This window comes from Rhinolophus sinicus, chromosome 15 (genome assembly GCF_057876585.1).
Source record: "Rhinolophus sinicus isolate RSI-liver-muscle chromosome 15, RSI-T2T, whole genome shotgun sequence".
NCBI classification, from domain to species: Eukaryota; Metazoa; Chordata; class Mammalia; order Chiroptera; family Rhinolophidae; genus Rhinolophus; species Rhinolophus sinicus.
This window is the reverse complement of record NC_142515.1, coordinates 83,433,182-83,460,773: the sequence shown is the minus strand read 5'-3', so window position 1 is coordinate 83,460,773 and position 27,592 is coordinate 83,433,182. Positions and strand designations below refer to the sequence as shown.

At 61.0% G+C, this 27,592-nt stretch overlaps 3 protein-coding genes across 30 annotated transcripts in view; 1 reads left to right on the top strand and 2 right to left on the bottom strand.

Annotated features, from left to right (window-relative positions):
* The first annotated feature begins 202 nt into the window (after positions 1–202).
* On the top strand, positions 203–14,688 carry SSBP4 (single stranded DNA binding protein 4). 28 transcript variants are annotated; one of them, XM_074337850.2, is made up of 19 exons: positions 203–257; positions 7,286–7,358; positions 7,676–7,737; positions 7,825–7,909; positions 8,453–8,557; positions 11,010–11,099; positions 11,593–11,658; positions 11,871–11,930; positions 12,017–12,086; positions 12,249–12,316; positions 12,395–12,462; positions 12,705–12,750; positions 12,844–12,888; positions 12,986–13,040; positions 13,127–13,197; positions 13,288–13,366; positions 13,740–13,768; positions 13,873–14,096; positions 14,336–14,688. In XM_074337850.2, the coding sequence occupies exons 1-18, from the start codon at positions 238–240 to the stop codon at positions 14,080–14,082; spliced, it is 1,302 nt and encodes a 433-aa protein (XP_074193951.1). In that variant the 5' UTR covers positions 203–237; the 3' UTR covers positions 14,083–14,096; positions 14,336–14,688. The 28 variants fall into 28 exon arrangements, with proteins under 28 accessions (XP_074193951.1, XP_074193957.1, XP_074193952.1 ...); XM_074337856.2 differs by having other exon boundaries at positions 204–257; positions 7,851–7,909; XM_074337846.2 differs by lacking the exon at positions 203–257 and adding an exon at positions 338–827.
* A 187-nt stretch (positions 14,689–14,875) lies between these two features.
* Positions 14,876–21,105, bottom strand: ISYNA1 (inositol-3-phosphate synthase 1). The gene is made up of 11 exons (XM_019736789.3): positions 17,898–21,105; positions 17,655–17,783; positions 17,392–17,553; positions 17,002–17,134; positions 16,716–16,909; positions 16,358–16,507; positions 16,064–16,279; positions 15,785–15,949; positions 15,592–15,705; positions 15,291–15,508; positions 14,876–15,182 (listed from the first exon to the last, which is right to left on the bottom strand). Exons 2-11 carry the CDS (start codon positions 17,772–17,774, stop codon positions 14,981–14,983), a joined length of 1,674 nt encoding a protein of 557 aa, XP_019592348.3. The 5' UTR covers positions 17,775–17,783; positions 17,898–21,105; the 3' UTR covers positions 14,876–14,980.
* A 138-nt stretch (positions 21,106–21,243) lies between these two features.
* Positions 21,244–27,592, bottom strand: part of ELL (elongation factor for RNA polymerase II) — a 59,412-nt gene continuing 53,063 nt past the window's right edge. Inside the window, exons 9-12 of the mRNA XM_019736788.3 lie at positions 25,355–25,421; positions 24,938–25,109; positions 23,902–23,946; positions 21,244–23,285 (exon numbers count right to left, since the gene is read on the bottom strand). Coding sequence (XP_019592347.3) covers positions 23,169–23,285; positions 23,902–23,946; positions 24,938–25,109; positions 25,355–25,421 — 401 coding nt within the window. The 3' untranslated portion in view covers positions 21,244–23,168. The remainder of the gene's footprint in view (positions 23,286–23,901; positions 23,947–24,937; positions 25,110–25,354; positions 25,422–27,592) is intronic.

The following is a 27,592-nucleotide window of genomic DNA, read 5'->3' as shown; positions in this document are numbered from 1 at the left end:
TGTGCGGCTGTGTGCCTATGTGAGCGGTGGGTTGTGCTTCGCTGTTCTGTGACAGCTACTATTGGGGCTGTGTATACCTCTGTATGACAGCGTGTCCCTAGGCCATCTGGGTGTGGGAGGCTCTGTGGGATGATACACCCAATGTGACTTCCTGTAGCTTTATGGACCATCAGTAGTTGTTCCACGATCTGTGCAGACTTGCTTGTATCTTGGGTCTAAGAGTGTGCCTGAAACCGAATGTGTGGCTGTGTCCCCGGGTATGCCATTTGGGTGGCTGGTCCTATCTGGGTAGTGTGTACGGCTGTGATCAGCCGTCTCCTGCTGTGCGTCTCTGGTGGCCGTCCCCACTAGTGTCCTACGTGTGCGTAGCCGACCACCCCCCAGGCGGGCACTGCGCGTGCGCGACCGGCCCACGGTCCGGGAGGTTGGACCCACCCGCGCGCTCGCCATCGCCCCTTTAAGAGCGGCGCCCGCCGGCGGAGGGGAGGCGGCAGGCGGGGGCGCGCGCGGCGGGAGGAGGGGGCGCGCGCTTCCCGGAACAGCCCGCGCAGAAGGAGAGAGGAAGAAAATAAACCCGCAGCTGAAGCTGGAGCTACCGCCGCCCCCGCCGCCGCCGTGTGGAGCTCCCCCGCGCGGATGATGCCTGCGGTGCCGGCGCGGGGCTCCGGGCAGTGAGGCCCGGGGCGCGGGGTAACTATGGCTACGGCGAGCGCGGCCAGTAGCGCCGCCTGACAGGTGTGGGCCCCGGCGGCGGCGGCTCTGAGCAGCATGTACGCCAAGGGGGCCAAGGGCTCTGCCGTGCCCTCCGACAGCCAGGCCCGCGAGAAGTGAGTCGGGGGCCGGGGGCGGGGCTCAGCAGCCTCGCGGCTTCCGTGGGCCCCAACGCCGGCGGGCACCTCCCGGGGCACGTGGGCGCGGGGTGCCGGGTGTGCGGGTCCCGAGCACGATCGAGGGGCCGCGAGATTTGCGGGGGCGCGCGAGACCCAAGGGGTGCGAGATTTGCGGGGCAGCTCGAGACCGGAGGGGTCCGAAGGGTCGTGAGACCTGGGAGCGCGCGAGACCCAAGGGGTGTAAGAGGCTTAAAGGGTCGCGAGACTTGCGGGGGCGCGCGAGACCCGAGGGGAGCGAGATTTGCGGGGACGCGCGAGACCCGAGGGGCTCGAGGGGTCGCGACATCTGTGGGAGCGCGCTAGACCCAAGGGGCGTAAGGGGCATAATGGGCCGCGAGATTTGAGGGGGTACTTGAGACTTGGAGGCGTGAGGGGCACAAGGAATTGTGAGGTTTGAGGGGGCGCGTGATACCCTAGGGGTCGTGGAGTTGAAGGGGCGTGAGATTTGAGGGGGCGCACGATACTCGTAAGAGGCTCGAGGGGTCGGGAGATTGGCGGGGATGCGTGGGACTCGAGGGCGCGAGGTTTGAGGGGGCGCACGAGATCCCAGTGGGACTCCAGGGTCGCAAGACCTCTCTGACAGTCGGTAGAGACTTGGGTGAATGAGGTTGCATGCGTGGGCGCGGGTTGAGATCCCCACCGCTTCCCGGATCCTCCAGGGGAGTTTCCGGGGGCGGATGAGACTGGCCTCTCTGGACCCCTCTCCGCTCAGAAAGAGCTTGAGAGAGAAGAGGAGGACCTGAGGGGTGCCGTCCCCAGCCCCGCGTGGCCACTTGTCTGCTGGGCAGCTGGGTGGAGCCCTTGAGGAGGCCACAGGGCTCAGTCCTGGGGCGGAGCCCAGAAGAGCCCCTTCTCATTCTGGGTGTCATGCTGGACTGTGGGTACCAGGTTGATAGGCAGACAGGTAGCTAACACCCAGACCCTGCTGGTTGAGGCTGGGGCACTCAGAAGTGGAAATTCGGTCTGGGGCGGGGAGGCATTCTGAAGCTGGCACTGTCACTTACCTGCTCAGTGGCTTACGGTGAGGGAGTGCCCGTCACCCAGGCTCACTTTCCTGAGAAATGCAAAGGTAATAACAGTGCTATCTCTAAGGATTGGGGAGGATTTGAAAGGTGCTGGAAGCTGTGACCTTCCCACAGCAAGGGCACCCAGTGGCTTGCAGTATTGTTCAAGTGCCAGGAAAAGGGGCCTGCAGGAGGGAAGGCTTTTGATGGCTGATGGCCAATGGCCAATTCCCAGGATCCTAAGAAGTCCAGCCATCTAGAGTGGCCTTGTTGGGAAAGAGGCTGCCAAAACAGAGAGGAGGCTGGCTTCTTCTGGAGGAGTCTCATGATGACGCTCCTTGAGGGCCAGGCCAGGAGTGAAGGCTTTAATGTCTGGCAATAAAGAGGAGCCCTGGATGTGGGTTTACTGTACCCTTCTCTTGTCCTGCTTCTTCTGCCTGGTCTGACAATGGGATCTCCCTCTTGTTCTCAAGGACAAGTGTCCATTCTCTACCCAGCTGTGGGGTCATTTTGGAGAAGAAATCCTTCTGGTTAGAAGATGTTAGGCAGATAACTTTCTTTCCAGGCCTCCCTTGCCCCTCTGTTATGAGATTGGGCTCCAATTCCAAGCACCCTTAAGCACGAAGACTTTTTGAAACTGGCACCTGACTCCTGCCTAGGTTGGAATCAGGGTGTGTCTGGCTTAGGCACCCCACGCTTGGGGATCCTGGCGTGTCCCTGGCCATCCTCTTATCCTGGTTTCTGGGTCTGGGGGCGACCACTCACCCAGAGGGAATAGTTCACTTCTTCAGCAGATGTGTCCTGGTCTGGATCTGGGGTGGAGTGTGGTGGTTGGGAAGGCAGGTCCTGGCCCTGAAGAATCCCACATCCTAACAGGGAGGCAGGTGTCAAGTTACTTGGACAAACGGATGGGAGGACAAGCGGAGGGATATCAAGATACTCTATTAAGAAAGCAAAATAAAGTGGATGATAGTGAAGTATGAGGGGGTTGTCACATGTGCAGAGACGTGGAGGAAGAGCAGGTGGTGGAGGACACAGCAAGTGCAAAGGCCCTGGGGTGAGGCCTGGCAAAGGAGCTGGGGCTGTTGTCCTGGGTGGGGGAAGAGCAGCCCACCGGGGCACCACGTGGGCCAGAGAGGCTTGTGAGTGTGACAGTGCACTCTGGCTCCCCTGTGGAGTGGGGCTTACCAGGGGGTCAGGAGTAGAGGACAGGGACCTGGGGTAGGTGGGCTCAATCTAGGTGAGATTTGATGATGGCAGCTTAGGTGTGGAGATCAGAGAAGAGAGAATCAGAGGTTTGAGCTGTGGGCAGTGGGGTTGGGAGTTGGGTTTTGATCCTGTCAGACCTCCCAGGAGCGATTTGAGTCTTTGAACCTGGCTTCTTCTCTTGGCCAGGTCTGGAGAGGGGATTATCTGAAGCCTGGCCCCTTTCCCCATCATCCCCTCACTCCCTAACCATGCCCAGCAGAGGATCTCCAAGGGTGGGGGAATCTGCAGAATCCCCATCCCCACCCCCCACCCCCCACACCTGTGGAGGCTGAAGATGCCATCATGCCTCATGTTCTCCAGTTCACTTTTTGGCTAGAGCCATCCTGTACTATTCGTTTCTTGTAGAGGGTCCTGGATGAGCATTGATTTGGAGATGGGGTGCTGCTGCTAAAGAAAGTTTGGAAAATACCAAATGGTTGCGTCCGCCATTTCACCAAAGGGGATGCCTGGGCCTGGAGAGGAACCAGGCTCACAGGTTCTGGGCATGAAGAGCACTAGAGTGGCTGGCTGGCTGCTCTGAGCCTTAGTTTCCCCTTCTGAAATGTAGCCTGCTGGCCTTGCAGGATTCTCACAAGGACTAGGTGAGAGGCTGCAGGCAGAGCTCCCCCAGCAGGCACTCACCAACAGAGCCACTTCCTGCTTTTGGGCCTCGGTTTCCTCCTCTGAAACAGGGTTACAGGGTTGCACTGCTTAGGTCCTCGGCTCTCGAGGACTTTGTTTTCCTCTCCTTCCTTCTCCTGAGCCCCTCTGGCTCCCATCTCATCATGGGGTCTGGGCCAGACTGCCCCAGAAACAGACCAAGCACCTGCTGATACACTGATGGCAGGTCCCTGCCCTCAGAGGTACATAACAAAATCTAGAGGGTGAGAGGGAGGCTGGGGTCCCAGTGGGCTGCCTACAGCCAAATGTCGCCTCTTCTGTAAATTGTAAACCATCCTAGCCTATGGGAAAGCCCAGGAGTAACTGCCACCCAGAACTAACTAGTGCTTCTATTTCCTACTTGGTTTTGGGTCAATTAGGGATGAAGGTGACAGGGAGAATTGGAGTTCCCTTAGCATCACTCCCCTTTGGCTCCAGAGGCTCTGCCTTTGTGAATTGGGGGGGAGAGGTCTACACATGTGCTGTGTGTATATATGCTTGAGCACTAAGTGCGCTGTGTGGATTGAGAACAGTTCCATAAATAACAACCATGGTCAGTGTTACTGGGGATCTAGTGTTTTTCTCCTGGGATTGGTTTTGAGATAGCACATAGCTCAGCAGGTGAGTCACCTTGTGTCTGTCCTGCTTCCAGGTGTGGCCGTAGGCATCCTTGTTGGGGGGGGGGGGGCACAGGTAAGAAGTTCTTGAGGAAGGAACCCCTGAGCTAAGTCCTGGAGGGTGAGCAGAGCCAGTGGACACAGGAGAGTCTGGGGAAGGGCTTGAGAAGAAGCATCTGGGGAGGGAACTGGAGGAGGGGGAAGGCCAGGGTGGAATTTGTGAGTGGGGGCTTCTCACTGGCCACTAGGTAGGAGAAAAGCTGTCAGCAGCAGAGGGTGCCAGGTGGCTGGCAAGGAGGGTGGCCATCACCTTGGAAAGAGATGGCTGAAGTCCTGGCCTTGAGGGTGGCAGAGGGGAAGGAGGAAATGTATGGGTTGGGGAGTCATTTGGGGGCATCAGTGGGGTCTGGCTGGTGGATTAGACCCCGTGGGGGGGGTGACACAAGGCTGTGATTAGAGGGCCTCTCCCCAGCAGCATGTACATCCAGGGGCTTTAAGGGGTTGGAGGGCACCCGGCAGAGAGCATCCCTTATATAATTCCTGATAATTGTGGTAATTTTTGATAATTGCTATGATAGTGCTGCATTTTAGTTCACGTGGCTCTAACACCCCATTATGTTACCATTTACCTGCATAGCCCATGTGCGCTTCTCCTTGTAAGCACTCCAGGGATGGGCACCCCATATCCTCCAGGTCACTGTTTCTTTTGGGGGGAGGGCCTCCCTGGGGCTGCCCCATGTTCCTTGCCACCCACCTGTCCTCTGGCGGCAGGAGCCCGTCTCATGGGCAGGCTCTTCGTTCTGCAGGTCATTGGTTACACCGGGCTTTGGATCCAGAGTCCAGTCCTTCCCTGTAACCGAAAACAGAGCCTGGATGGTGATCCCCAGGACGGAAGTGCTCCCTGAAGGTCCTAAAACAACCTGACAAAACACCCCAGCTTCAAAACTTTTCACCGAAAATAAAAAAACAGCCCAGAATTCCTCCCTGAGACTCTCTCCTGTTAAAAATTAAAATACTAACACGTCAGAGAAGTCAGCGACACCAAGAACCTTCTCTGGCTTCTCTTTGCTCTTGGGAGAAACCCCCCAAATCCTTAACATCAAAATAGAAAGTGCTGACCTTTGTCAGTGGTCACGCACCACCTCGGTTAGTCTTCGGGTATCTCAGGAGGGCGTCGTATGGCTGCGGCCACAAATGAGGGGGTCCTACACTTGTGAGCTCAGCAGGGAGGGAAAGAGGCCAAGTCCCTACCTCCTAGGTACCTTCCAGTGGGCGCTGCAGGCAGTGAGCAGACGTCAGGTGGGGAGACATAAGGCGATGGGTCAGGGCAGGGGTTAGGTGTGACAGGGAAGCCTCTGACAGGTGACACTGGAGCCACACGTCTTCAGGTGGAAGTGCCCCAGGTGGGGGGACAACCTGTGCAAAGGCCTTGGGGTGGAGGGTGGCCAGTGTGTGAGTCAGGACCCTGGAGAGTCTGAATGAGAAGTGCTGTGGGATGTGTGTCTAGACTCTAGGGGCTGGGAGAGAGAGGCCATTGGAGGGGGGCCCTATCAAAATCTCAGTAAGACAGTAAGAGAGGCAGTGGCCTGGACCTGGTGTGTGATGGAGATGGCAGGACAGAGAGCTTTTCCCTTAAGGTGTGACCCTAAATTCAGTAAGTGCGGTGATCTGGGACAGGATGTGCCACGTTTCTGTGAGTCAAGGCCAGACCACCCAGGTTGGACCACACGGGGAGGGGGGAGGAAGGAGTTGGGGTGGGACACATCAAGCTGAGCCTTTAGTTGCCAGGTAGACTGGACTCTGAGTTAGAGTTATGGGAAGCCAGGGTGGGGCACCCTGTGGGCAGCGATGTGAAGATGTCATTAGGAGGGAGGACCTGTGTCCTGGGTCAGATGCCACCACTGGGTAGTCCAGAGACGGGGCAGATGGAGAAGGACCCTGTGGGCTTAGTGGACGTGGTGGGACCACGGGCCACTCCTTCAAGAGGCCCAGGGAGTCCTGAGGAGAGCCTTCTGCCCCTGGGGGGTGGCCAGCATACAGCCTGTGTCCTCCCCCTACCCTGGAGCCCCCACCTCCTCTTGCTCCCTGTCTCCGGGCGTCTCCTCCCCAGCCTTTCCTGCTCCCTGCACTGACCCCCAAAGTGGGCAGGGGCCTAGCCAGATCCTCCTCAGCCTCTGTCTTTGCCCAGAGGGTAGGGCGGTGAGCAGGCTTAGGCTATTCACATCCATTCCTGGACCTCAGCAGTTGCTCAGCCTGGCCAATTCCTGTACAGCCATTAACACCCAGCCTTCCTCGGCAGGCAAGCCTGGGAGCGAGTGAGGTGTCGGCCCTCGGCGCATGGCTCAGGGTGCCTGCTGGGAGACCCCCGCACAGCATACAGTCCCAAGTGACGCCCAGGAGCCCTTTCTTCGGGCAGAAGGCATCCCTGGGGCCAGGGCTGCTCTGGCGTCTTGGCATCAGCAGGATGGGGCTAGGACTTGGCGCACGAGAGGGTGTTGAACTGACCAGAATTTGGCCTGGAAGTGGGGGGCCAGGGACTGCTGGCATTGTTGCCTAGAGGAGGGGCCTGCAGGCTGGGTGGTGATGGATGTGTAGGAGTTGGCCAGGCTGAGCAACTGGTGAGACGACCATCTCCTGTGAGAGGTGGAGGAGATAGGGGGCTAGGGGACCTGGTGGGGGGCAATGAATGAAGCTGGGGGTGGGTGAGAGGAGGGCTCACTGTGGGCCCTCTGCCCTTCGTCTCCACCTGCCCACAAGAAGGCAGGTGCCTGGCTTGAGAGCCCCTCCAAGGGACCCTTGGAGGGGTTCAAGGCTGACTTGATTCCAAGCCTCCTGAGAACCTGAGCCACCCGTGCCCCACCCTTAGGTTGGCGCTGTACGTGTATGAGTACCTGCTGCACGTTGGTGCCCAGAAGTCTGCCCAGACCTTTCTGTCCGAGGTAAGCTGGCCTGGTCTCTCTCCCACACCCAGGGTCCTCTCCTCTCAGTTTCTCTCGGGGCTCCAGTGGTGGATGGGCCCTCTGGCCGGCCCTGGTAACAGGGCTGGGGTGGGTCAGGGCCAGTGGCTGGCATACACACATCTGTCCATCCATCTGAGGATCTGACGCCTGCTGTTCTGCCCCTGTGTGGTCACTCGGTTGTCCCCTCCTGGCCCCCTGGCTCTGGTCCATTGGTTCCCTGCCCTGTGTTCCCTGCCTGAGGTGGGGCTGCGTTGGGCGGGCAGTGGCCCCTCACCTGCCTTCCCTCCTCTCTGCAGATCCGATGGGAGAAGAACATCACGCTGGGGGAGCCCCCGGGCTTCCTGCATTCCTGGTGGTGGTGCGTGCAGGGGCTGGCGTGGGCAGGCCATGGAGGGGGCTCAGTGGGGGCCTGTGGGGAAACCATCGTCCCCCCTGCTGCCCACAGCGTGTTCTGGGACTTGTACTGTGCAGCACCTGACCGCAGAGAGGCGTGTGAGCACTCCAGTGAGGCCAAAGCCTTCCAGGACTACGTGAGTCCACGCCAGGGCCAGGCGTTGCCAGGGAGCGGGGGCCGGGGGGGTCTGCATGGCCTTGGCTTGGCTTAGGCGGGCTGGGCACTGGGGCCCTGTGCCCTCCACTGGGCCCAGGGTCACTCACAGGGTGGGGGAGGCTCATTCCACTGCACCACACCCCCCACACTTTACTGCAGCGCTGGCCTCAGCCCCTCCTCCTCCCCTACGCGTGAGCCCCATGGTCCCGGGTAGACAGACTGCAGCTCCTGCCCCCACCACCACCTGTCCCCCGCCACCCCAGCCTTTCTAAGCCTCCTGAGGTGGAAGCCTGGCCAGGGTGCTGGGGTGGGTGGCTAACAGCACCTGGGACACTTCCTGAAATGCTCTGTGACTGGGGTTGCTGACTCACCACTTTGGCCTCAGTTTCCCTCCTGGTTTGGGGGGGCATCAGGCCTGTCTGGAGGAGCGGGGGTGGGGGTGACATAAGGGGCACGGTGGCATCTTGTCATGGGGAACAGATGGCAGCCTCCTGCCTTTATTCTCTTTCGCCTGGTTCCTCAGAGGTGGAGTGCAGGTCAGGGAGGACTTGTCCCTACACCCTTCCAGGCTGTGGGCCCCAGGGGGAAGCAGCGGCTCCACCGGCTTCTAGGGGAGTCGCAGCTTCAGGCGAGTTCCCCCTTTCCGCCTCCTCCTCCCTGTGCTCCCACTCTGCTTCAGCTGGTGCCCTCACCTCTTCCCCTCCGGCCTCCCAGGGCCTGGCCACCACCACCTCTCCCTGCAGTGGCACCTGAGCATAAGCCTCTGCAGGGTCAGGGTGCAGCCACAAGGGGTGGGGGTTCACTTCATCCCTGAAACCGCCCCACGCACGCTGTACACTCGTGTATGGTAGCCGGGGTCCCCACTCTTTGCCCCCATCAGGTTCCACGGTGCATTTTCTATCCCTGTGTCCCGGTCCCGCCAGAACTGGGGCCCAGGGATGTCGAGCAGTGCGCGTGCGTTACGCCCCGTGGGCCTCTCGGTTGTCCCTGGGGCCGTTCCCCGCCCGGGTCTGGCGGCCTCTCCCGGCGCCTCCCGGGAGGGCGGGGTGCGCAAGCTCCAAGTGGGTGTGGACGCGGTTCCCGCCGCACATCGGTTACCATGGCAGCGGGGCATCGGGGGAGTTGGCGCAGGCACAGAGGGCCAGGGGCGAGCGGGGTGGGGCGACGGGTCCGTACGCCGCCGCTCTTGCTGGGGGCGCCTTGCCCGACTCCCCTGTACTCTCAAGGGGGCTCCGGCAACCCCTCCCTGCTCTGGGCCACCAGAACGTCTCCAGGAAACGCCACTGCGCCCAGCCCATCGTCATGGCGACGCGGGCTGGGCGACTTTGGGTGGATGATTGACATGGAGGGGTCCAGCTCGGGCCTCCCACAAGGGAGGTTGAGCCAGCCGTGCATTAACTCTTCAGGGCCTAGAGTTGGGGACCCGCAGGGATGAGGGGTGCCCCACCTTCCCCCTACCCCCACACCTCGTGGTCTGGATCCTGGCGCACAGCCTCCCCCACCTCCGCCCTCCCGACCAGGAAACGCTCTGGCTCCTGCTGGAAAGGGGGCTGCTCCCCTCACCCCAACCTCCCTATGGGTCAGGCAGTGGAGAGTGGACAGTCCCAGGGCTCAGAGGTGTCTCCCTTAAACCACTGAGGCAGGCGCCTGCCAGAGTAGCTGCTCCAACACATGGGTGTGTGTGTGTGTGTGTGTGTGTGTGTGTGTGTGTGAGACATAGAGAGAGAGAGAGGTGGAGGTGGAAGGGGGAACCCCTGCAGTTGGGAGGGGGTGCAGAAAGCTTTGTCCTCCCACCCCCAGGGTTGCCTGGGGTTTCAGATGACTTGTGCTGGGAGTGCTCTCAGCCACCGTAAGCCCAGGGAGGTCCCCACCGGTACCCCCAGCTTGGGACTTGAGCAGGAGTCTTTAGAGGCTGACCTTTGAGAAGGAGCAGGAAGAGGGCCAGGCTGCAGTCCCGCTGAGGGAGCGGCCCGCTGAGGGAGCGGCCCGCTGAGGGAGCCATGTGTCTCCAAGGGCCCCTTGTTCCTCTCCTGTAGGACAGGAAGTGCTGTGTGACAGTGGGCAAGTGCTTAACCCTTGTGAACCCAAGTGGCAACAGTTCCAGAAATTACGAGCATCCCTGTGTGCTGGCTTGCACTAGCCTGAGGGACAGCGGTTCCCTATCCTTTGATGTGTCCCCTCTGCCCTGTAGACCCATCTTCCATCCTCCCTCCCCCCCGTTGTGAGCCCGAAAGGCTGATAAGCCCGAGACTTGCAAGGGACCAGAGGAGGTGACCTGTCAGCCTGTCCCCTGCCAGCTCTGGGCCTGCCACCTGCATCTCTGCCCTTGGCCCACATGGGAATGCCCCTATGGCACCTGGCTTTCTCCCTTTCTCCATCTGAAGAGAGGTTAGGGACTTGGAGACCACACCCCAGGAGTCCTGCTCTTTCTACCCTCCCTCCTGGAGGGCTGAGAGAGTGGTCTGTGCAGGAGCTCCATGGGAGAGCCCTGGGGAGGGAGGTTCATCTTAAAGCTGCCCACTGATCTTTTGGGTTTTTATTTGGGGGGTGTTTATGTAGAGCTAGGGGTCCAGCCAAGTGAGCTTCCTTGCCAATCAGTAGGACACCAGGTGGGTTGGGAAGGACTCAGGGTGGGGGACTGTGCCCCCACCTGTAGGAGATTGGATTCAGTTGGGAAGAACCAGCCTGTGCTGGAGGGCTGAGTGCACACCAGGCCTGGGTGGTTGGCATTTTCAGAGCCCCACAATCCTCAGGCTCAGGGCTCTGGGGCCTTCTTCCTGGGCGCTGGGTCCTTACCACCTTCAGGATCCCAAGTGCAGCAGCAAGGACGCAGAGCTCCTGCTGAGGCCACCCAGTGAATCTGACTTTGTGGCCATGTGAGGGCTGTTAAACAGGTGGGAACAGGGGTGGGGAGCAGCTGCTCTGCCACCTAGGGGACCCTCCAGGCATCCTCCATGCGTGGACAGAGGATCAGATGACCTGGGTTCTCTGTTCTATGGGACAAGCTGCTTGTGGAGAGGAGAGAACTCTGAGGCAGGAAATGGCCTGACCTAGCCCTCACGTCTCCCCCACCCCTGCAGAGCGCTGCAGCTGCCCCCAGCCCCGTGATGGGGACCATGGCCCCCAACGATGCAATGGCACCAGGCCCTATGGCACCTGGCTTCTTCCAGGTATAGCCAGGACTGGGGCCCTTTGTCCCCCAACTCTGCGTGCGCATGTGTCAGACGCTGACAGTCTTGGGCAATGGCAGGGGTGGGGGTCCCACGTCGGGAGAGGCCCTGAGGCAGGCAGGTTGGAGTTATGGGGGAGGGTTGTAGGAGCAGTGGTGATGCGCATGAGGGCCTTGGGGGGACTGCCGAGAGAAAGGCCCTAGGGCCTTGGCCCAGTGCAGGAGAGGGCGGGGTCTCTGCACCCTTGACCAGCGTATGCGCGTGCCAGGGTACTTAGATCCACAGAGCGTGGCTCTCTGAGCCACGGGTCCCACCCATGACCCCTCCCGTAGGGGGTACCCCCAGTCTTGGAAACGGGTGAGTGACTCACCCTCCCGCTTCTATGGCGTCCCCTCCTCTCCACCTCCGCTGGCCAGGCTCAGCAGGGCCCCAGAAAACAGTGGAGATTCGGGTGGCTTCGCTCTTCTCAACCCACCTGGTTCTGTCCTCCTAGGGCCCTCCGGGCTCCCAGCCACCCCCCCACAACCTCAACACCCCCATGATGGGGCCTCACATTCAGGTAAGGACATGTGACGCCCCGCCCCCTGTCCCACGCACACCCCTCCTCTCTGCACTTGCACGCACCGCACCGGGAGCTGGCGGGCTGCGGTTTGCTGGCTGGGCGTGGAGGAGGGGGAGAGCCAGGCTGGGGACCCAGGCGCAGCAGGAACCGGCTAGCTTTGTGGGTAAGCGGGTGGGGGGAGGTGCTGACCCCGGCCCACCCTCTTCCAGCCCTTCATGTCACCGCGGTTCCCAGGGGGCCCCCGGCCCACCCTGCGGATGCCGAGTCAGGTGAGAGAGGGAAAACGGGAGGGAGGGGCAGGAGCTGGGCCAGGGTGGGGGCACCCACACTCAGTGCTGCCACGCCCCCTCCGCAGCCTCCCGTGGGCCTCCCTGGTTCCCAGCCCCTCCTCCCTGGCGCTATGGATCCCTCCCCGCGTGCTCAGGGTGAGTAGGGAAGCTCCAGTTGGTGTTCCCGCACCACCTATTGACCCCAGCTCCAAGTGCCCGGTCTCTGCTGCCTCACCTTACAGAGCACCCCCCCCCCCAGCGCGTGTCCACCTGAGGAGTGGTCCTGGCCTGAGCCCCTTGTTTCTGCCCCCACCCCAGGGCATCCGAGCATGGGCCCAATGCAGAGGGTGACTCCTCCACGGGGCATGGCCAGCGTTGGGCCCCAGGTAAGGAGTGGGCCCAGGTGGGGGGCTTACGGGGTTCACCCCTCTGGGCTTGCATTCACGGCCTTTTCCCCTTCACAGAGCTATGGAGGTGGCATGCGGCCCCCACCCAATTCCCTCGGTGGCCCAGGCCTGCCCACAATGAACATGTAAGGCCCTAAGGAACCCTGGGAGTGTGCTTCTTGGGTTGGATCTGCACAATAGATATTGTTTATTCCACTGTTGGGGGGGGAAACTGAGGCCCATAGACCAGGGAGTGTTGGGATTTCCAGGTGGTTACCACTTAGCCAATATCTGCTGCAGCTGGGGACCTGACTGGGCGCCGGTGGGACAGGGTGTGGTGGGGGTGCTGCCTGGCCCATCCCCAGGTTCCACCCACTGTCTCTCATAGGGGCTCCGGAGTGCGTGGCCCTTGGGCCAGCCCCAGTGGCAACTCGGTGAGTCGGAGAATGGGGAGTGGAGGGGAGTGGGATGGGTTAGGGATGTCGGGGTACAGTGGACGGACTGCTCACAGGTACCCCTTTCCCTAGATCCCCTATTCCTCTTCCTCTCCGGGCAGCTACACGGTGAGTGGGGTGAGTGGGGCTGAGACTGGGTGACCTGACCTGGGGGGGGTAGGGGTTGTTGGGTGGCAGGTGGGGGCTCTTTCTCACGTTTTGTCTCCGTATGCAGGGACCCCCAGGAGGAGGTGGGCCCCCAGGAACACCCATCATGCCCAGCCCTGGAGGTACTCGGGCCTGGGCGGTGCTTGTGGAGGGGTGTGCATGGGGGAGGCCCCCTCACATCCTGGCCCTCATGCATCGACTCCTCTAGACTCCACCAACTCCAGCGAGAACATGTACACCATCATGAACCCCATTGGGCCGAGCGCCGGCAGGGCTAACGTAAGTGGGGAGCTGCAGGTTGGTGGCTGCTGGAGGCGGTGGCCCAGCTGGCTTGGTGGTCCCCGTCCCATGCCGCCCCTCTTCCCGCAGTTCCCGCTTGGCCCCGGCTCGGAGGGCCCCATGGCCGCAATGAGTGCGCTGGAACCTCACCACGTGAACGGATCCCTGGGTGAGTGGGCAGCCAGCGACCCATCCCCACCCCTGCCGCAGGCTGCTTCACGAACTTTGTGCGCCCCCTGGCGGCCTCCCCGCCCCTCCATCGGTGTTCCCTGTTGGTGCGTCAGGGTCGCACCCTGAGCCTCCTTGGGCAGCTCAGTGACACGGGATGCGCCGGGGGAGGGTCCAGTAACTAAATCGTGGGGATGCCTGGCCACCGGCACCGATCCCCCTTCGGGCCCTCCGCCTCGGACGCCCAGCGGCTGGGCCGAGGGAGGGGGCGTGGCCGCGGGGGTGTTCGAGGAGGGGTCGGTGGATCCCGGGCTTGGGGGGCGGGCCCAGCGCAGGCGCGTCTGAGCCGCGTGTTCCCGTGTAAATGTCCACAGGCTCGGGCGACATGGACGGGTTGCCGAAGGTGAGGGGCCGCACTCGGGCGGGGTGGGGTTTCGGGGCGGGCCGCGTAGGGGTCCTGGCCAGCGGGTGAGGCGGGAGTCGCGTGCTGACCCCGGCCGCCCCCAGAGTTCCCCGGGCGCCGTGGCCGGCTTGAGTACCGCCCCGGGCACCCCGCGGGACGACGGCGAGATGGCGGCTGCCGGGACCTTCCTGCACCCGTTCCCGAGCGAAAGCGTAAGCGACTGCGTCGACTCCCCCCCCGCGGCGGCGTCGGGCCGGAGGGGCCTGGCGGGCAGGCCCCGGCGGGGCGGCCGGGGGGCCAGAGCAAGACCGTGACCGCGGCGGGCCAGGTGGGGGGGCGGCCGCGGCATCCTTCCCCTTCCCTCCCCTCCCCCCACCCTGGTCTCACCGCCCCGCCTCCACCCCGCCCCCACCCTGGGACCCGCGCCCCAGGGCGGCCCCAAGTCCCCAACTTCAACACCTTTTCCCCTCCCCACATCCGTCCCACCCTGTCCCTTCTCCCCGGGGGGCGGGTCCCAGTCTAGGCGTGAGCTGAGCCCGCCCCGCGCGCCACCCCGTCTCTCCGCAGTACTCGCCCGGGATGACCATGAGCGTGTGATGGGGCAGCAGTCCCTTGCCTACTGCCGGCCTTGGCCTCTGCTCGGCGTCCCTGCCCAGGGCCAAGGGCCAGGGGCTCGGGTAGTCTGCAGGGGTAGGGTCTGAGGTCACACCTCGGGCAACTGGACTCCTGGTCAAGGCTTGGAGGCCCCACACGAAAGACTCATTTTATAAAAAACGCAAGGACCTCAGAGAGGCTCTTTCTTGTATGGGCCCTTTCCCCCATTTCTATTTTGTCCTGGGGTACTCCTGGGAGGGAACTTCCTTTCTTCCCCTGGGCAGCAGGGGGTGGACCCCATCAATAAATGTAATTTGTTTTTGGTATCTGGTCTCAGATTTCTTGGCTTATAGCCACACCCTCCACCCCAAGGTCTCCCACCTTTTAGCCAGAGGCCCTAGGGGTTCTGGAAGGTCCCTAAGGGTTGAGGCAACAGTTTTGATGGATAAATAGGTGAAAAGTTGGGGGGTGGTTAGGGTTAGGTAGAAGGTACCAAGAACCCAAAGGTGTGGCTGATAGTGGCAATGGCTTTATTGTCTTTGGGGGGAGGGGGCTGGAAGGGTGGATTCTGAGGGATAATGGGGGGCAAGAGTTGTGGGGAGCTGTATGACCACTGCCTCAGGTGGTGGACATCAGGGATGCCTCAGCCTTCGAGTGCCCGTTGGTGTCACCAGTACAGCCGTTGGGGGCTGTGGGTGCTTGTTCTTTCTTGCAAGACACAAGGCAGGCAGCAGCCCCATGTTCAACTTGCTTGGGACTGGGACGCTCCATTTTGTGCTCCAGAAGCATGTGGTTCTGTGGCGGAAGCCCCATGCAGGCCCTGGGGATGGGTCGGGTCTCAGCAGGGCCAGACCCCGAGCCAGCACCCCTTGCGCAGTCCAGCGAGTGGGCAAAAGATCAAGGGTGGGGACCCCCATGCCGGGCACACCTGAGGATGTTCTCAATACAGCTGCGCTGGCGGAAGAGGGCGTTGACCACTGGGCTGCCCGGCGGCACCAGTGGCGCCTTGAAGAGGAAGCCAAGCAGTGACAGCACCGGGTGGAAGCCCTGTGGCTCCGGGTCCGCGTCGGTGCAGAAGCTCACACGCTGACACAGCTCGGTCAGTATGGCCAGGTCCAGCATGATGGGTGCTGCCAGGAGCGAGTCCTGCGGGGTGGACGGGTCAGGGGGTAGGCGGGGACGGCGGGGGGAGGGGCCCACTCCCACTCCCACCCCCACACAGCCCCCACCTCGCAGGTGTTGTGCAGCACCAGCGTGTTGGTACCGCCCAGCATCAGCTCAGACGTGTACTCATCCAGCGCACGCTTGCTGTCGCCCACATACGGCACGTACTTGATGACCACCTAGGAGACGGCACAGGGTCACCAGGGTCTGCCCGCCGCTGGGTGACACCCCCCCCCCACGTGCCTACGCCCCACGCACGCAGTGGTCGGGCTCCTCGCCCGGTGCATAGAGCACCGGGTTGCTCTGCACCATGTCGTCCACCACGCTGCTCTTGGACACCTCCTTGGAACGGAACTGCGGCGGTGCGGACAGGTTCCGCCCGTCGTTGTTGCCCAGGTGATTGTAGCTCACGATGGACATGGTCTGTGGGAACAAGGGGCCCTGCGGACACTGCAGGCCTGGCAGTGCACGAGCCTGCAGCTCGGGGTCCAAACGCTCCCCCTGCCTTGAGCCCCGCACCGCCCCAGGCCCACGCACCTTGAGGCCAGAGCCTATAAGGAAGTCTACTAGCACGGACTTGACCTTGGTCTGGCCTGACTTGAAGTCGTCTCCACCCACAAAGACGCGGCGTTGCCAGGCGAGCTCAAGCGCACCCGGCACCAGAGTGTTCTGCGGGGACCCATTGAGGAAGGCACAGCCCTCCAAGATGCTGGCCACTGCGAAGAGTGTGGACGGCGATACCTCCAGGCCCAGCTGCGGGCACAGGTGGACAGTCAATGGAGGGGTCCCTTCGAGGCTGCCCCTGACTGTTCAGCCCTGGCGCGCACCCACCTGGATGGTACGCAGCAGGTTCTCAGCGGTGTCATTGAGGCCCGGGACCAGTTCGCAGAAGCGCTCTGTGTTCGCTGTCCACAGCACGATGACTTTGTCCAACCCCGCGCGGGACCGGAAGTCGCGGATGTCCTTGCGGATCTGCTCCAGCTGGGGGAATAGAGGCAGGGTTGGGGGGAAGGTTGTACAGGCCCCCCTGATCTGTGTACCCAGAGCTCCCCAAGAGCAAAGAGAGACCTGGACCCACGGGAAGGGAGCATGGGGACAAGAGGGAGACAGGTGGCGGAGGGAGGGAGGAGCAAATGGCAGTGGGAACAAGTGCTAGGGGATAAGGGATGGGGTGGGGGGCATGCTGCACCTGCTGCGCGCGTGTGCCGGGGATGAGGTTGTCTGCGCGCGTGCTCTGGTTAGCTGCGATGAACTCCGGGATGTAGACCGAGGGCCGCGGGCGCAGGGCCTCCATGTGCGGCCACAGCTGCTCCTGCAATCCCCAATCCAGCACCTGCGCACGCCGCATCGCCTCAGCCAAGTTCAGCGACGATATGTCCCAGCCTGGGGGCGACCCTCAGGCTCGGCCCGGCCCGGCAGAGGGGCCCCTCCAGGCCCAGCCTCCCACCCCACTCCCGGTCCAGGACCCCGCCCACCGTCGAACACGAGGTCGTCGGGCGACACCATGGGCAGTAGCGCGCGGAAGGGCACGAACACCTCCTGGCCGGCGGCGTCCAGGCCCAGGCTAACGGTGCCCGCCTGCGTCAGCGAGCCGTAGTAGTTGGCCTCCTGGGGGCGTCGGGGAAGGGACGGGGTGACGCTGAGGGTGGGCGTGGCCTGGGAGGGCCCTGCCCTACTTTGGGGGCCTCAGCTCGACGTTCCAAGTCAGGAGGCCCAAGTCCCTTCCCCGCCGGAGGTCCTTTCCCGGAGCTCTAGGACACCTTAGGCTCCGCCCCCGTCGAAACCCCTCCCTGCAGGCCCCGCCCCCTCCTGCACCGACTCTGGCGGAGCCCTAGCTCCCGCAGCGCCCCGCCGGACCCCCACACCTTGCGACCGGTGCGCGTGGGCCAGGACAAGCGCAGTCGGTTGGCTAGCACGGCAGCAGTGAGCGTGGAGCCGTTGTTGCCTCCCCAGCCGACGAGCATGACCCCGAGCCGGGGCACCTGACGGGCGGTCCGGAAGGTGAAGCGCGTGGACATGGGGTGCACCTGGGGGCGGGCGGCCCAGTGAGTCCGGGACCGCGGACATTAGGCAGTCCCACCCCACTCCCGGCTCCCTGGGTCCCCCAGCCCCCAGTCCCTTTGCCCACCTTGAGGACGCCGTCCTCGCGGCTGACGCTTGTCGTGCGGTACTCGTACTGCGCCTCGATGGCCTCGGGGCCATAGACCACGTCTGGGCTCTCCACCACAAACTCGGCGGCAGCCTCCATCACGGCGAGCTGGGGAGGTGGGATTGGTAGGAGGTCAGTGGGAACAAGAGATCCCGCCGGGCCGAGCCGAGCCGAGCCGACTTCGACCCCCCGGACTTGTACCTGGCCCGGGACCCCACTCACCGGCGCGGAGTCGTTTCGAAGAGGCGCACTGCTAGCGTTCCGGGCGCGCGAACTCCAGAAAAAAGAGCCGTGGCCCCGCCCTCGCTCCGCCCCTCGCTCTGCTCGCGCCGGGGGAGGGGCGCCGGGGGGAGGGGTGCCCGGCCTTGGACTCGGGTTCGAGGCCCTACAGCGCAAAGTTCACGAGGCTATCGTGTGCCAGTCCCCTCATCCACGTGGGCCATAGACCCCGGCCCGAATAGGGAGTGCGTGGATTCAGTTCGCACCACAGCCTGTTAGGGCGCGGGGCCTTTTATCCCCATTTCACAAAAGAAGTTATTAAGGCTGAAAGTCAGGGTGTTGGTATCGCCCAGCATCAGCTCAGACGTGTACTCATCCAGTGCACGCTTGCTGTCGCCCACATAGGGCACGTACTTGATGACCACCTAGGAGACGGCACAGGGTCACACGGGTCTGCCTTCTGCTGGATGACCCCCCCCCCTTCCGCCCCCTGTGTCTAAGCCCCAGACACAGGGCAGGAAGTGGAACTAGGCAGGGTGGCTGGGCCTACGAGGGTGGGTATCCCTGGGGCCGATACTACGGGGGAAACTGAAGCAGAGGACTGAACTAGGACTTGCACCCCCAAAGCCTGATGCTCCTCCAGCCCAGGCTGCCTCTCCTGCCCACTTCTGGAGCAGTAGCACCCACTAGGCACTCCGACCTCCCTTCGACATGGCTCACATGGTTTCCCCACCTGTAGCAGGAGGGCTTGCTGGGGGGCCAGGTGGGGGGCGGGGGGGACGTTTGGTGAGGGGATGGAAAGGCCCAGGCAGCCAGCTGGGGAGGAGCTAGGCTTGCACAGCACTGAGCTCTGCTAGCACCCAGTGATAAGAGAGCGCGGGAACTCGGAGGGCGGGCGGGGGCGGCTCCCCCAGGAACTTTCCAAAACAAGTGGCCTCCTCTGGCTGGAAACTTTCCACCATTGGAGTAGGCCCAAAAGGTGGATAGTTGGGAACATTAGCAGGAAGCATGGTCAGGGCCCGGCCTAAGGAGTATGGGGGCTGCAAGGCTTCACTCTCAAGGGTCCCCAGTGTAAGGGGGACTTGGTAGTGGACTGGGGCACTCCCAGTCAAAGGAACTCAGACAGGGCAGGCTGCCTAGAGGAGGTGGTTCTAGGAGGGGTCTTGAGATCTGAAGACATCTCTTATCTGAGGGAGTGGATTCAGGAGCAGATGAAAAGGCAGTTGGGGAGGGAAGGGAGGCAGGGTGAGGACCCAGGGTAGATCCTCCAGGCTGGGGACAGGGAATATGGTCTAATAAATAAGTATTTGGGTTTTGTTCCCGAGTTCTTGGGTAGGGACTGAATTTCATCACCAGTGGCCAGTAATTTACTCAATCAAATCATACTCACGGAATAGAATTTCCATAAAAACCCCAAAACCACCAGGAATGGGTGAACACATGAGGAGCTGTGACGGTGGCACACCTGGAGCAGGCACAGAAGCCCTGTGCCAGTCCCCATACCCTGCCCTCTGCATCTCCTCCCTTTAGTTGTTGAAGTATTTTCCTGCGCACTGTGAGCCATTCTAGCAAATTACCAAACCTAGGAGGGGGTCATCAGAACCCGATTTATAGCCAGGTATTCAGAAGTATGGGTGGCTGGGACCTTGTGGCTGGGGTCTGAAGTGGGGGACAGTCTTGTGGGACTGAGCAGCTTAACCTGTGGGATGTGATGCCAGCCCTGGGAATTGAACTGTTGAATATCCAAATGGTGTCAGACAAGGGTCGTAGAGGGAGCTGGTACCCCCAGGCCATATGTGATACACAGGAATGTGTGCAGAGAGGGGATAAAGGCCCTAAAACACAGCCCCAGGGAACCCCAGCATTCCCAGGGCAGCACGAAAGAGGTGCTGGTGGGAGGATGTTAGGGCAGAGGAGGCCCAGGAAGGTCCGTGGAGGGTCTGTGCTGGGGCAGCTGGGAGGGCTATTGTTAGCAGCTGATTGGTGACATAAGGCTGCCTGGGGGTGCGTGGTGAGTGACTGGGGACTATCACCCCCACAAGGTCACTGTTCTCACCAGATGGCAGGCTCCCAAGGGCAAGAGCAGAGGCTGTCCTGGTGGCTGCTGTGTGCCAGGGCCCAGGGGTAGCCCAGTGCACAGGAGGGCTGTGGGATCTGGGTACTGGCGGGAGGAAAATCAAGGATGTTATCCAGCAAGTAGCAGGAGAGGGGGGCAGTCCTGAGCCCCTGGGCCACAATGCAGGTCTCAAGGTGGGGGAAGATCTTTTTCGGCCTCTGGGGGGCTGGACTCAGGGTGCCCGGGGGCTGAGGAAAGATGGTCAGGGAACCATCTGCAACTGCTGTGCACTAAGGGGTGATGACCAGGGTGGTGCCCGGCAGCATGGGGGGCTGTGGGAAAGGTTGCCAGAGGGGGGAGGGGGGCGGGCAGGCGAGGCTGAGGCATGACAGGAGAAGGCAGGTGTCAGCCGGGGTCCTGGGATGTGGGGACAGCCATGTTATCCCATTAGAACTTGGTGGCCAGGCCAGCAGGGAGTAGGGTACATGGCCCCGCCAGACCCACATGATCTCACCTCCCGCGCCCCTTGGATTCCTGGGCTGCTTCAGAACTCAGGACCACCAGGGAGGCTGAGGCCCATAGCCCTGACCCCTGACCCGTGTTAATCCTGGTCTTACTGTTTTTCCCTCCGCAAACAAACGCCCACCCCCACCATGTCCTTGGAGGCCAGGACCTTTGCCTTTGTCTCCTCACCTGGAACCTGGGACAAGAATGGCCTTCATTGCTGGCATCCGGGGCCTATGGGGCTCCAGTGGGCCTCAGTGTCCCCGTCCCCATCGGGGACACAGGGAATGCCCCAGCATGCTGGTCTAGGAGGAAGGAACAATAGTTACCACTGTTTTCATCAGTCACAGCTCATTTCCCCAAAGAAGGGTGCTCCCCTCACCCCAAGTGGCACTGCTGGAGGCCCAGAGACACCTCTGCTTGGCTCAGCCCACCCCATCCATACTGTGCTGAGGACGTGGGGGGGTGGGGTACTGCCCTGCTCACACACCCACTGGGGCTCCCGAGGGCCCCCACCTTCCTGATCTCTCTGCAGTTTCCTACCTGTGACCGGGCCATCTTGGCCTCCTGCCCTGGCACCTGCAGGGCCCACCGCCTCAGTCAGGTCAGCCTCCATCTGCCAGCCTCATTTCTGGGCAGCGGCGGGGGCGGGCTGCCCAGGCTGCCTTTTCAGCCTGGTCCCAGCCTCTGCTCGTCACCATGGCCTGACCTTGGCCCATCCCACATGGGGGACCAGGGCCCCCAGGCTGTGACAGACACACACGCACCCACGCAGCCTGGGCCGCTAGATTCAATTCAGTGAAATTTATTGTAGGTTGAAAAAAATCAGCATTCATCTGTTTAGTGTACAAAAAGGACACTAGATCTTTTAAGAAAATATTAGGAAACTGAGGACGCGGATGCCTTTCAACTGTAACATTTTGGCAAAAGTGAAAAGTTCTTGTAAACACCAACTCCATGGCTCAAAATAGTTTTTCTCCACAGTACAATATTAAAAGGGAAAAAAAAAAAAAAAAACAGTATCAATAAGTTAAGACCATATTTAATCAGCTAGAACTTTTGTCCATCAACCCCCAAAGCACAAAACTCTTCTTAGCTTCATAATTCCTTAAAAGGAGGAAAAGAAACAAAAAACAAAACAAAAAGGAAATTCAACTGAGAGTCCCTTGAAATGGTTCCCAGGGCAGAGGGCAGGGGTCTCCTTAAATGACCCCATGGCCACAGTCTGCCTGTCCACGTACACAGCTGTCTGCACAACTCGGGCCTGGAGTCTGCTCAGCTCTTCACCCACTGTCCCAAATGCAAAACAACACAGCAGGTAGTGAGACATGAAGGATGAGCTTCCTCGGTGCTCGAGCACCCAGGGGCCTGTGGAAGAGACTGTGGGGTGGGCACAGCGCAGGTGTTCCCGAGGGGCTTACTCTTTGGGAAGCCATCAAGAGACGCCCCACAGCTTAGACACAGAGACCACAGATGTGTCTGTGAGATTGCCACTCTCCCTGTGAGACTGTGGGTCAGTCAACCCCACCCCCACTGAACATGGCCCTGAATCTGAGCACCCACCTCAGACCCCACCACATCCTGGTGGGGGGAGGGGGAGACACACACACACACACACACACACACACACACACACACACACACACACGGCTCCCTGACACTCTGGGGTACACTATACTAGGCACAGCGACTAAGCAGCAATTGGGGTGTCCATGCAGCCCATGCCACCAGAATGGGTGGACCGGGCGCCTTTTCTGAGCTCTCTCTAGGGGTGGGGGGGGCTGACCCCCACCAAACCCCAACCCCTCCCTGAGTGCAAACCCCGAGGTGTCTCTGCTAAGACGACCCCAGGACCCCCAAGGGGACTGAGGGATGGAGTGAGGTCTCAACAGTATGACATGAAAAGCAGCAGCAAAGGGGACATGGAGAACATGGAATAAAGTTCAGCACTGTTGCTGCAGAGTGAGCTTGTAGCACAGAGAACCCCAGTGCCCTCAACAGCTGAGAGCCTGAAATAGTGGGCAGGCCGGGGGCTCCAGCAGCTGTTCTGGGGGCCAGCTGGAGTTCTCAAAATAGACCTGGGAGGTCCAGCCGCCCTGCACACCCCCTTAAAGAAAGCCCACCCTTGCTTGGGCCTGGAGGGCCTGGCTGGGCGCTTGGCCAGAGCCCAGCATGGGAGACGTGACCAAGGCTGGTCCCCCACCCAAACTTTCCGATGGCATCTGTAATACTGCAGAAAGAACACAGGGCAGAGTCTAGACCCTGGGCGTCCAAGGAGGGGAGGCACAGGTTTAGAAAAAAGATGCTTTCTCTTTCATACAAAAATAGACTCAAGTCTTATGAGCAGTAGCTAAAAGTGGCTGTCTTTGTATAAAACTAGAAAAGGCAGGCTGGCCAAGTCTTCTGGCGAGAGGAAACAAGCCCCTTGGGCTGTGGTCGGCGAGTTGGGCTTATTGGGGAGCCTGTTCTGGGCGGGGGGCCTCTTAGGAGGTACAGGAGCTGGGGAGTAGGACACCCCGCTTGCATCTGCGACCTATGGGTACCAGGTCTGCAAGGGCTCCCCTGAAAGCCGGCGTTGCTGGCTCAGATGAATGTATCTTCCTTGTGTTTATTTTGTTAAATAAATCTTTCCCCCATGTTTAGCTCCCCCGCCCTCAGCTCCCCGCCAGAAGGGTCAGTCCAGGGAGAGGGCCCTCCTGTCCTTCGGCCTGAAGCTAGGGCCAAGCCTGCAGCTGCCGCTGGTCATACTCGGCGATGAGCTTCTTGATGTGGGCCAGCTTGCTGTGCAGGTACTCACAGCGCTGCTTCTCTTGGCTGTAGTTGGTGTTGGTCTGCAACAGAGCGGCGGGGTGAGCCACATCCCACGGCCACAGGCATGCTGGAGTGTGGGTGGAATGGGCACTGCCTTGTGTGGAGACGCCAGCCTACTGGCCACCTCAGGCTCCCACTGCAAGGGCCCCTGCTTGCAGGCCAGGGCCCATCGGGCAATGACAGGGACCCCTTCTCCACCTTGAGCCAGAGCCCTGGCTGGTTCCCCTCCCAAGCCCCAACCCTGGATAACAGGGTTGTGGCCAGGTTGAGGGTCAGAGGCGAGATCGGCATGAAGCCTCCGGGCTGGGATGGGACCTGGCTGGCAGGGAACCACCTGGCACACAGGGCACACACATGGTGAATCCACAACTTATGGCCTTTAGGAATGAGAGCTGCCATTGCCCTGACCAGGCATCAGCCAGGAAGAGCCACCTCATAGGATACTTTCAGGTCCCCTAGGGGAGGGCCCAGAGCTCATGAGGCTGGCGTCCCTGCTAGACTAGCAGCTAAGGCTGGGAACATCACCTCCTCTCTTTGAGTTTCGGGAATGCATCACTATGCAGCAGGAGAGCTGGAGGGCACTGGGGTGCCCAGAGGGGCTGTTCCCACTGCCCCCACAGCTGGGGAGAGACTCACCTTTTTGATTTTGCGATATTCCTGCAAAATCTGCCCACGAGTAGTCTGGAGAAAAAAAAAAAAGAGAACAATGGCCTCACCTGCAGGAAGCTCCAACTGGGTGTGTGCGCACCTGATAACCTGTAACCTGCGTATCACCACCACTGGCCTGGAGACAACAGCCTCCAGGCCCCGAGGGGAGCTGACCAAAGTACAGAGCAAGAGCAGCAGGCTGGGGTGGGGGTGGGGGGAGGAAGCTGGACCAGGGGGCGAGGTGCAGGGGTGCAGCCTCATGGACATGACAGTGCAGTGGGAAGGAGCAAAGAGCAGGCAGATGGCCTCCTTCCCTCGCATGTCAGCTGGCCTGTCCGCTGTTCAAGGCTAAGTGCTGAGGCCCCTGACCACTTGGGGCACCCACATGGGGCAGAGAGGAGGGAGGATGGGGATGCCCTGGGGGCTCGTCCGTCCCAGGTCCTTAGAACCCCCACTGCTCCTCCAATCACGACCTGTCTCCCGTGGAAACCAAAGTGGCCTTCGCCGGGGGAGACAGACCCTGCCCCCCAGCTAATTAGGGCTGGCCCTGTAGCCAGGTAACCAGCTCAGAAAGACCGCTCTGGGCTCTGAGAGGGAGGCGGGGGTCCAGAGCTGGTGACCCAGGCCCTCCCCCTGCAGGGCGCTCCCACACAAGGGCTTAGGGAGCTGATGTGCCCTAGGCCAGAGGGTGAGGTACTCCTGGTATGGGTGGAGGTACCACAGGGCCCCTTCTTTCCCGCCCACCTCCCACTGCGGCTCTGATTGCACACACAGGCCAAGAGGCCATGGGGGTCCAGCTTGGCCTGGCCCTGCCCTTTTTGGCCAAGGGCTCAGGTGTCCCTTGTGACATGGGTAGTAGAGGCCCGGGAAGGAGAAGCCACCTGCCACGCCATGAGTGCCAAATGCTGTTGCATTCGCTCCTCACCAGGGAGGGCAGGGGTTAGGTCTGGACGCCTCGGGCTTGGTGGGCCTACGGGAAATAGGCCTGTCTCCCCCAGGGTGGGGTGCAGGCAAGGGGCCCCACCTCGTACTCCTCGGAGCCCTGGGAGAGTTGCCGGAGCTGGGCGTCCAGCTGCGTGAAGCGCCGTGTGATTTGCTCGATGCGGGCGTGCAGGTCACGGTACTCACTGTACTCGGCATTGAAGTCGTTCTTGTAGCTCTGACGCTGCTCGGAGGAGGAGATGGTGGCATATTTTCTGGAGATGGGAGAGAGGCCCGTGGGGCTCAGGGGCTGCTGTGCAGAGGCTGGGGTCCTACGGCCGCGTGGCCGGCCCCACCTGGCAAGGGCCTGACCTGAGCAGGAGCCTGGCCTAGACTGGGCTGGGTGGCCGGAACTGGCACACACACTCGGCCTTGGTACTGAGCTGCTGAGCAGCAGTGCGGGGTGGGGAGGCGGGCGGGGAAAGGCCCTGGGACAGGAAGGATCTAGGGAAGTACTCACAGCAAGTAGTCAGGTGTCTCCGAGGTTGACGTGGGGACACTTGAGCTGTTGCAGGTCCCGTTTAAACCTACAAAGGACAAAATGAGATCTGCAAGAGGTTCCCGCTTCATTGTCTGAAGGACGTGGAAGGACAGCAGAGGGGCTGTGAGGGGTAGCCAAGCACCATCACGCTGCACACAGGAACCGAGGCCTTTCCGTGACGGGTGTGTTGTGTGTCTGCGAACCACAGCCCCTTAAGCGCAAAGCACCCTGATCGTGCCGCAGACACGTGTGCAGCAGGCAACTGAAAGGACAGGTCCTTCTCAGAGTCAAAGAAAGTCTGGGCAACTCGACCAGAGCTTGGCCCGTCTAGAGGCTTTCCTGACCCTGCTGACCATGTAAAAGGCCACTCACGGAAAACAAGTGACCCATGGCCACCCAAGTCCCTGGAGTGCTCGGTTTTTGGACTTGAAGGACAAAGATAGCCTTGGGGAATGCCTCACACCTGCCTACACCTCGCTGTTGATAAGAGTTTGTCTGAGCTCCCCTTGGTGCTCCCACTCTTTCCACCAGATGAGGAGCTTCAGAACCTGCAGGACAACCCCAGAACAGGGCTGGGCTGGCTCTCGAAGGGACATGCCCCAGCTGTCCTTGTGGTAGGGCTTAAGGACGTGGGACAAAGGCCTGCCCAGACCAGTCAACTGAAACTACAATCTAGTGTATCTGTCTCTCCCCACCAGCTTCTTCCAGATGGCTTTTCCCAACATAGAAGTGGTTTTATCACTTTGTAGCATTCTCCTCAGTGAGAGAGGAGCAGGCCTTCAGCCCATGACCAGTCTGCTACACCCTTCTGTGGTTTCATACTTAGGGCACAAGCCTGCCCTCTGCTGTGGGTTCCCACCAGTGGGATGGAGCACACCCCAACCTGCACCTGGGGGTGTCGCCTTTGATGGGGCTGTGGTCCCCCTCCGCCAAAGCACGATGGGTATGTGAGGGTTTAGTCCATGCTCCCATGACGCATGCCTGGTGCAAGGTGGGCCTCCGGGGATGTTCTGCCTTGTGCCTCAGGGTCAGATCGACCTAGCACTCAAGACAGCTTTGGGGTCTGGCCCGCGGCAAACCTGAGGCCTCAGCTCCTGCTGGAGCACTATTTGTGCACAGCCATCTCTCGGCCTCCTCTGCACCATCTGAAGTGGTTCTTGCTATGGGGTCTCAGCCTCATAGGCAATACCCCCCCACAGTTGCTCCTCTCCCCGACACCCATCTATCTCCTTCGTAGGCTCACTAGCTTCTCCTGTGCCTTGCAGGGGCAGGGGGTGAAGGGATGTGTCTCTGAGTTCATGCTGCAGGCTTTCCACCCTGCCCACAGGAGTCAGTGGGCCTGAGCTGAGCCCAAGTCCCCCACCCAGCATGCCAGCATGCCCAGGAAAGCACCCTGAAGCCACAGGAGTGGTCTGCGATCTAAGAACTGGAGGGACACAGGACCCAAGAGTAGCCTGCAGCACAGAGTGATGAGGGTGGCCAGAGGGGGGCCCTTCAGAGGCACGAGTTGGGGCCATGGGCCTAGGGCTGGCTGAACAGAACCACCTGCTTGACAGGAGGAGGCTGCTGCCACCTGTCAGGGTCAGAGGTGATCAGCAGGCAGGGCTGGGACAGCAGGGCCAGACTAGTGGACAGTGCTATGCAGAATGGTGGGTTAAATAGATGCAGGAGGGGCTGGCCTGGTGGCTCAGGCGGTTAGAGCTCCGTGCTCCTAACTCCGCAGGCTGCCTGTTTGATTCCCACATGGGCCAATGGGCTCTCAACCACAAGGTTGCCTGTTCAATTCCTCGAGTCCCGCAAGGGATGGTGGGCAGTGCCCCCTGCAACTAGCAACGGCAACTGGACCTGGAGCTGAGCTGCACCCTCCACAACTAAGACTGAAAGGACAACTTGACTTGGAAAAGTCCTGGAAGTACACACTGTTTCCCAATAAAGTCCTGTTCCCCTTCCCCAATAAAATCTTTAAAAAAAAAAAAAATAGATGCAGGAAATTTCCTCAGGTGAGGAACCTTCTCTAATAAGTTTGGGGGGGGGGGAGCCTGGTGCCAGAGAACAATGCCATTGTTAAGGGAGGTGGGTGGTTCCCACTTGTACTGGTTTGCCTGCACACGCAGAGCACAGCTCACCCCCCAGAAGGAGCCACAGAGTGGCACAGGGTGAGGAGAGCTCTGGGTAGGCGCTGAGGGCTTTACACCCACCCATTATTGTGTTAGCACT

Bases quoted from the DNA above. Each gene is read 5' to 3' on its own strand.
- SSBP4 (XM_074337846.2), top strand. From the start codon at position 769: ATGTACGCCAAGGGGGCCAAGGGCTCTGCCGTGCCCTCCGACAGCCAG. The intron at 7,910-8,452 runs GTGAGTCCACGC...CTGGTTCCTCAG, and splicing joins CCAAAGCCTTCCAGGACTAC to AGGTGGAGTGCAGGTCAGGG. The intron at 13,769-13,872 runs GTGAGGGGCCGC...GGCCGCCCCCAG, and splicing joins ACATGGACGGGTTGCCGAAG to AGTTCCCCGGGCGCCGTGGC.
- ISYNA1 (XM_019736789.3), bottom strand. From the start codon at position 17,774: ATGGAGGCTGCCGCCGAGTTTGTGGTGGAGAGCCCAGACGTGGTCTAT. The intron at 17,554-17,654 runs GTGGGCAAAGGG...GCCCGCCCCCAG, and splicing joins GCGAGGACGGCGTCCTCAAG to GTGCACCCCATGTCCACGCG. The intron at 15,509-15,591 runs GTGGGGGCTGTG...TCCACCCCGCAG, and splicing joins TGCTGCACAACACCTGCGAG to GACTCGCTCCTGGCAGCACC.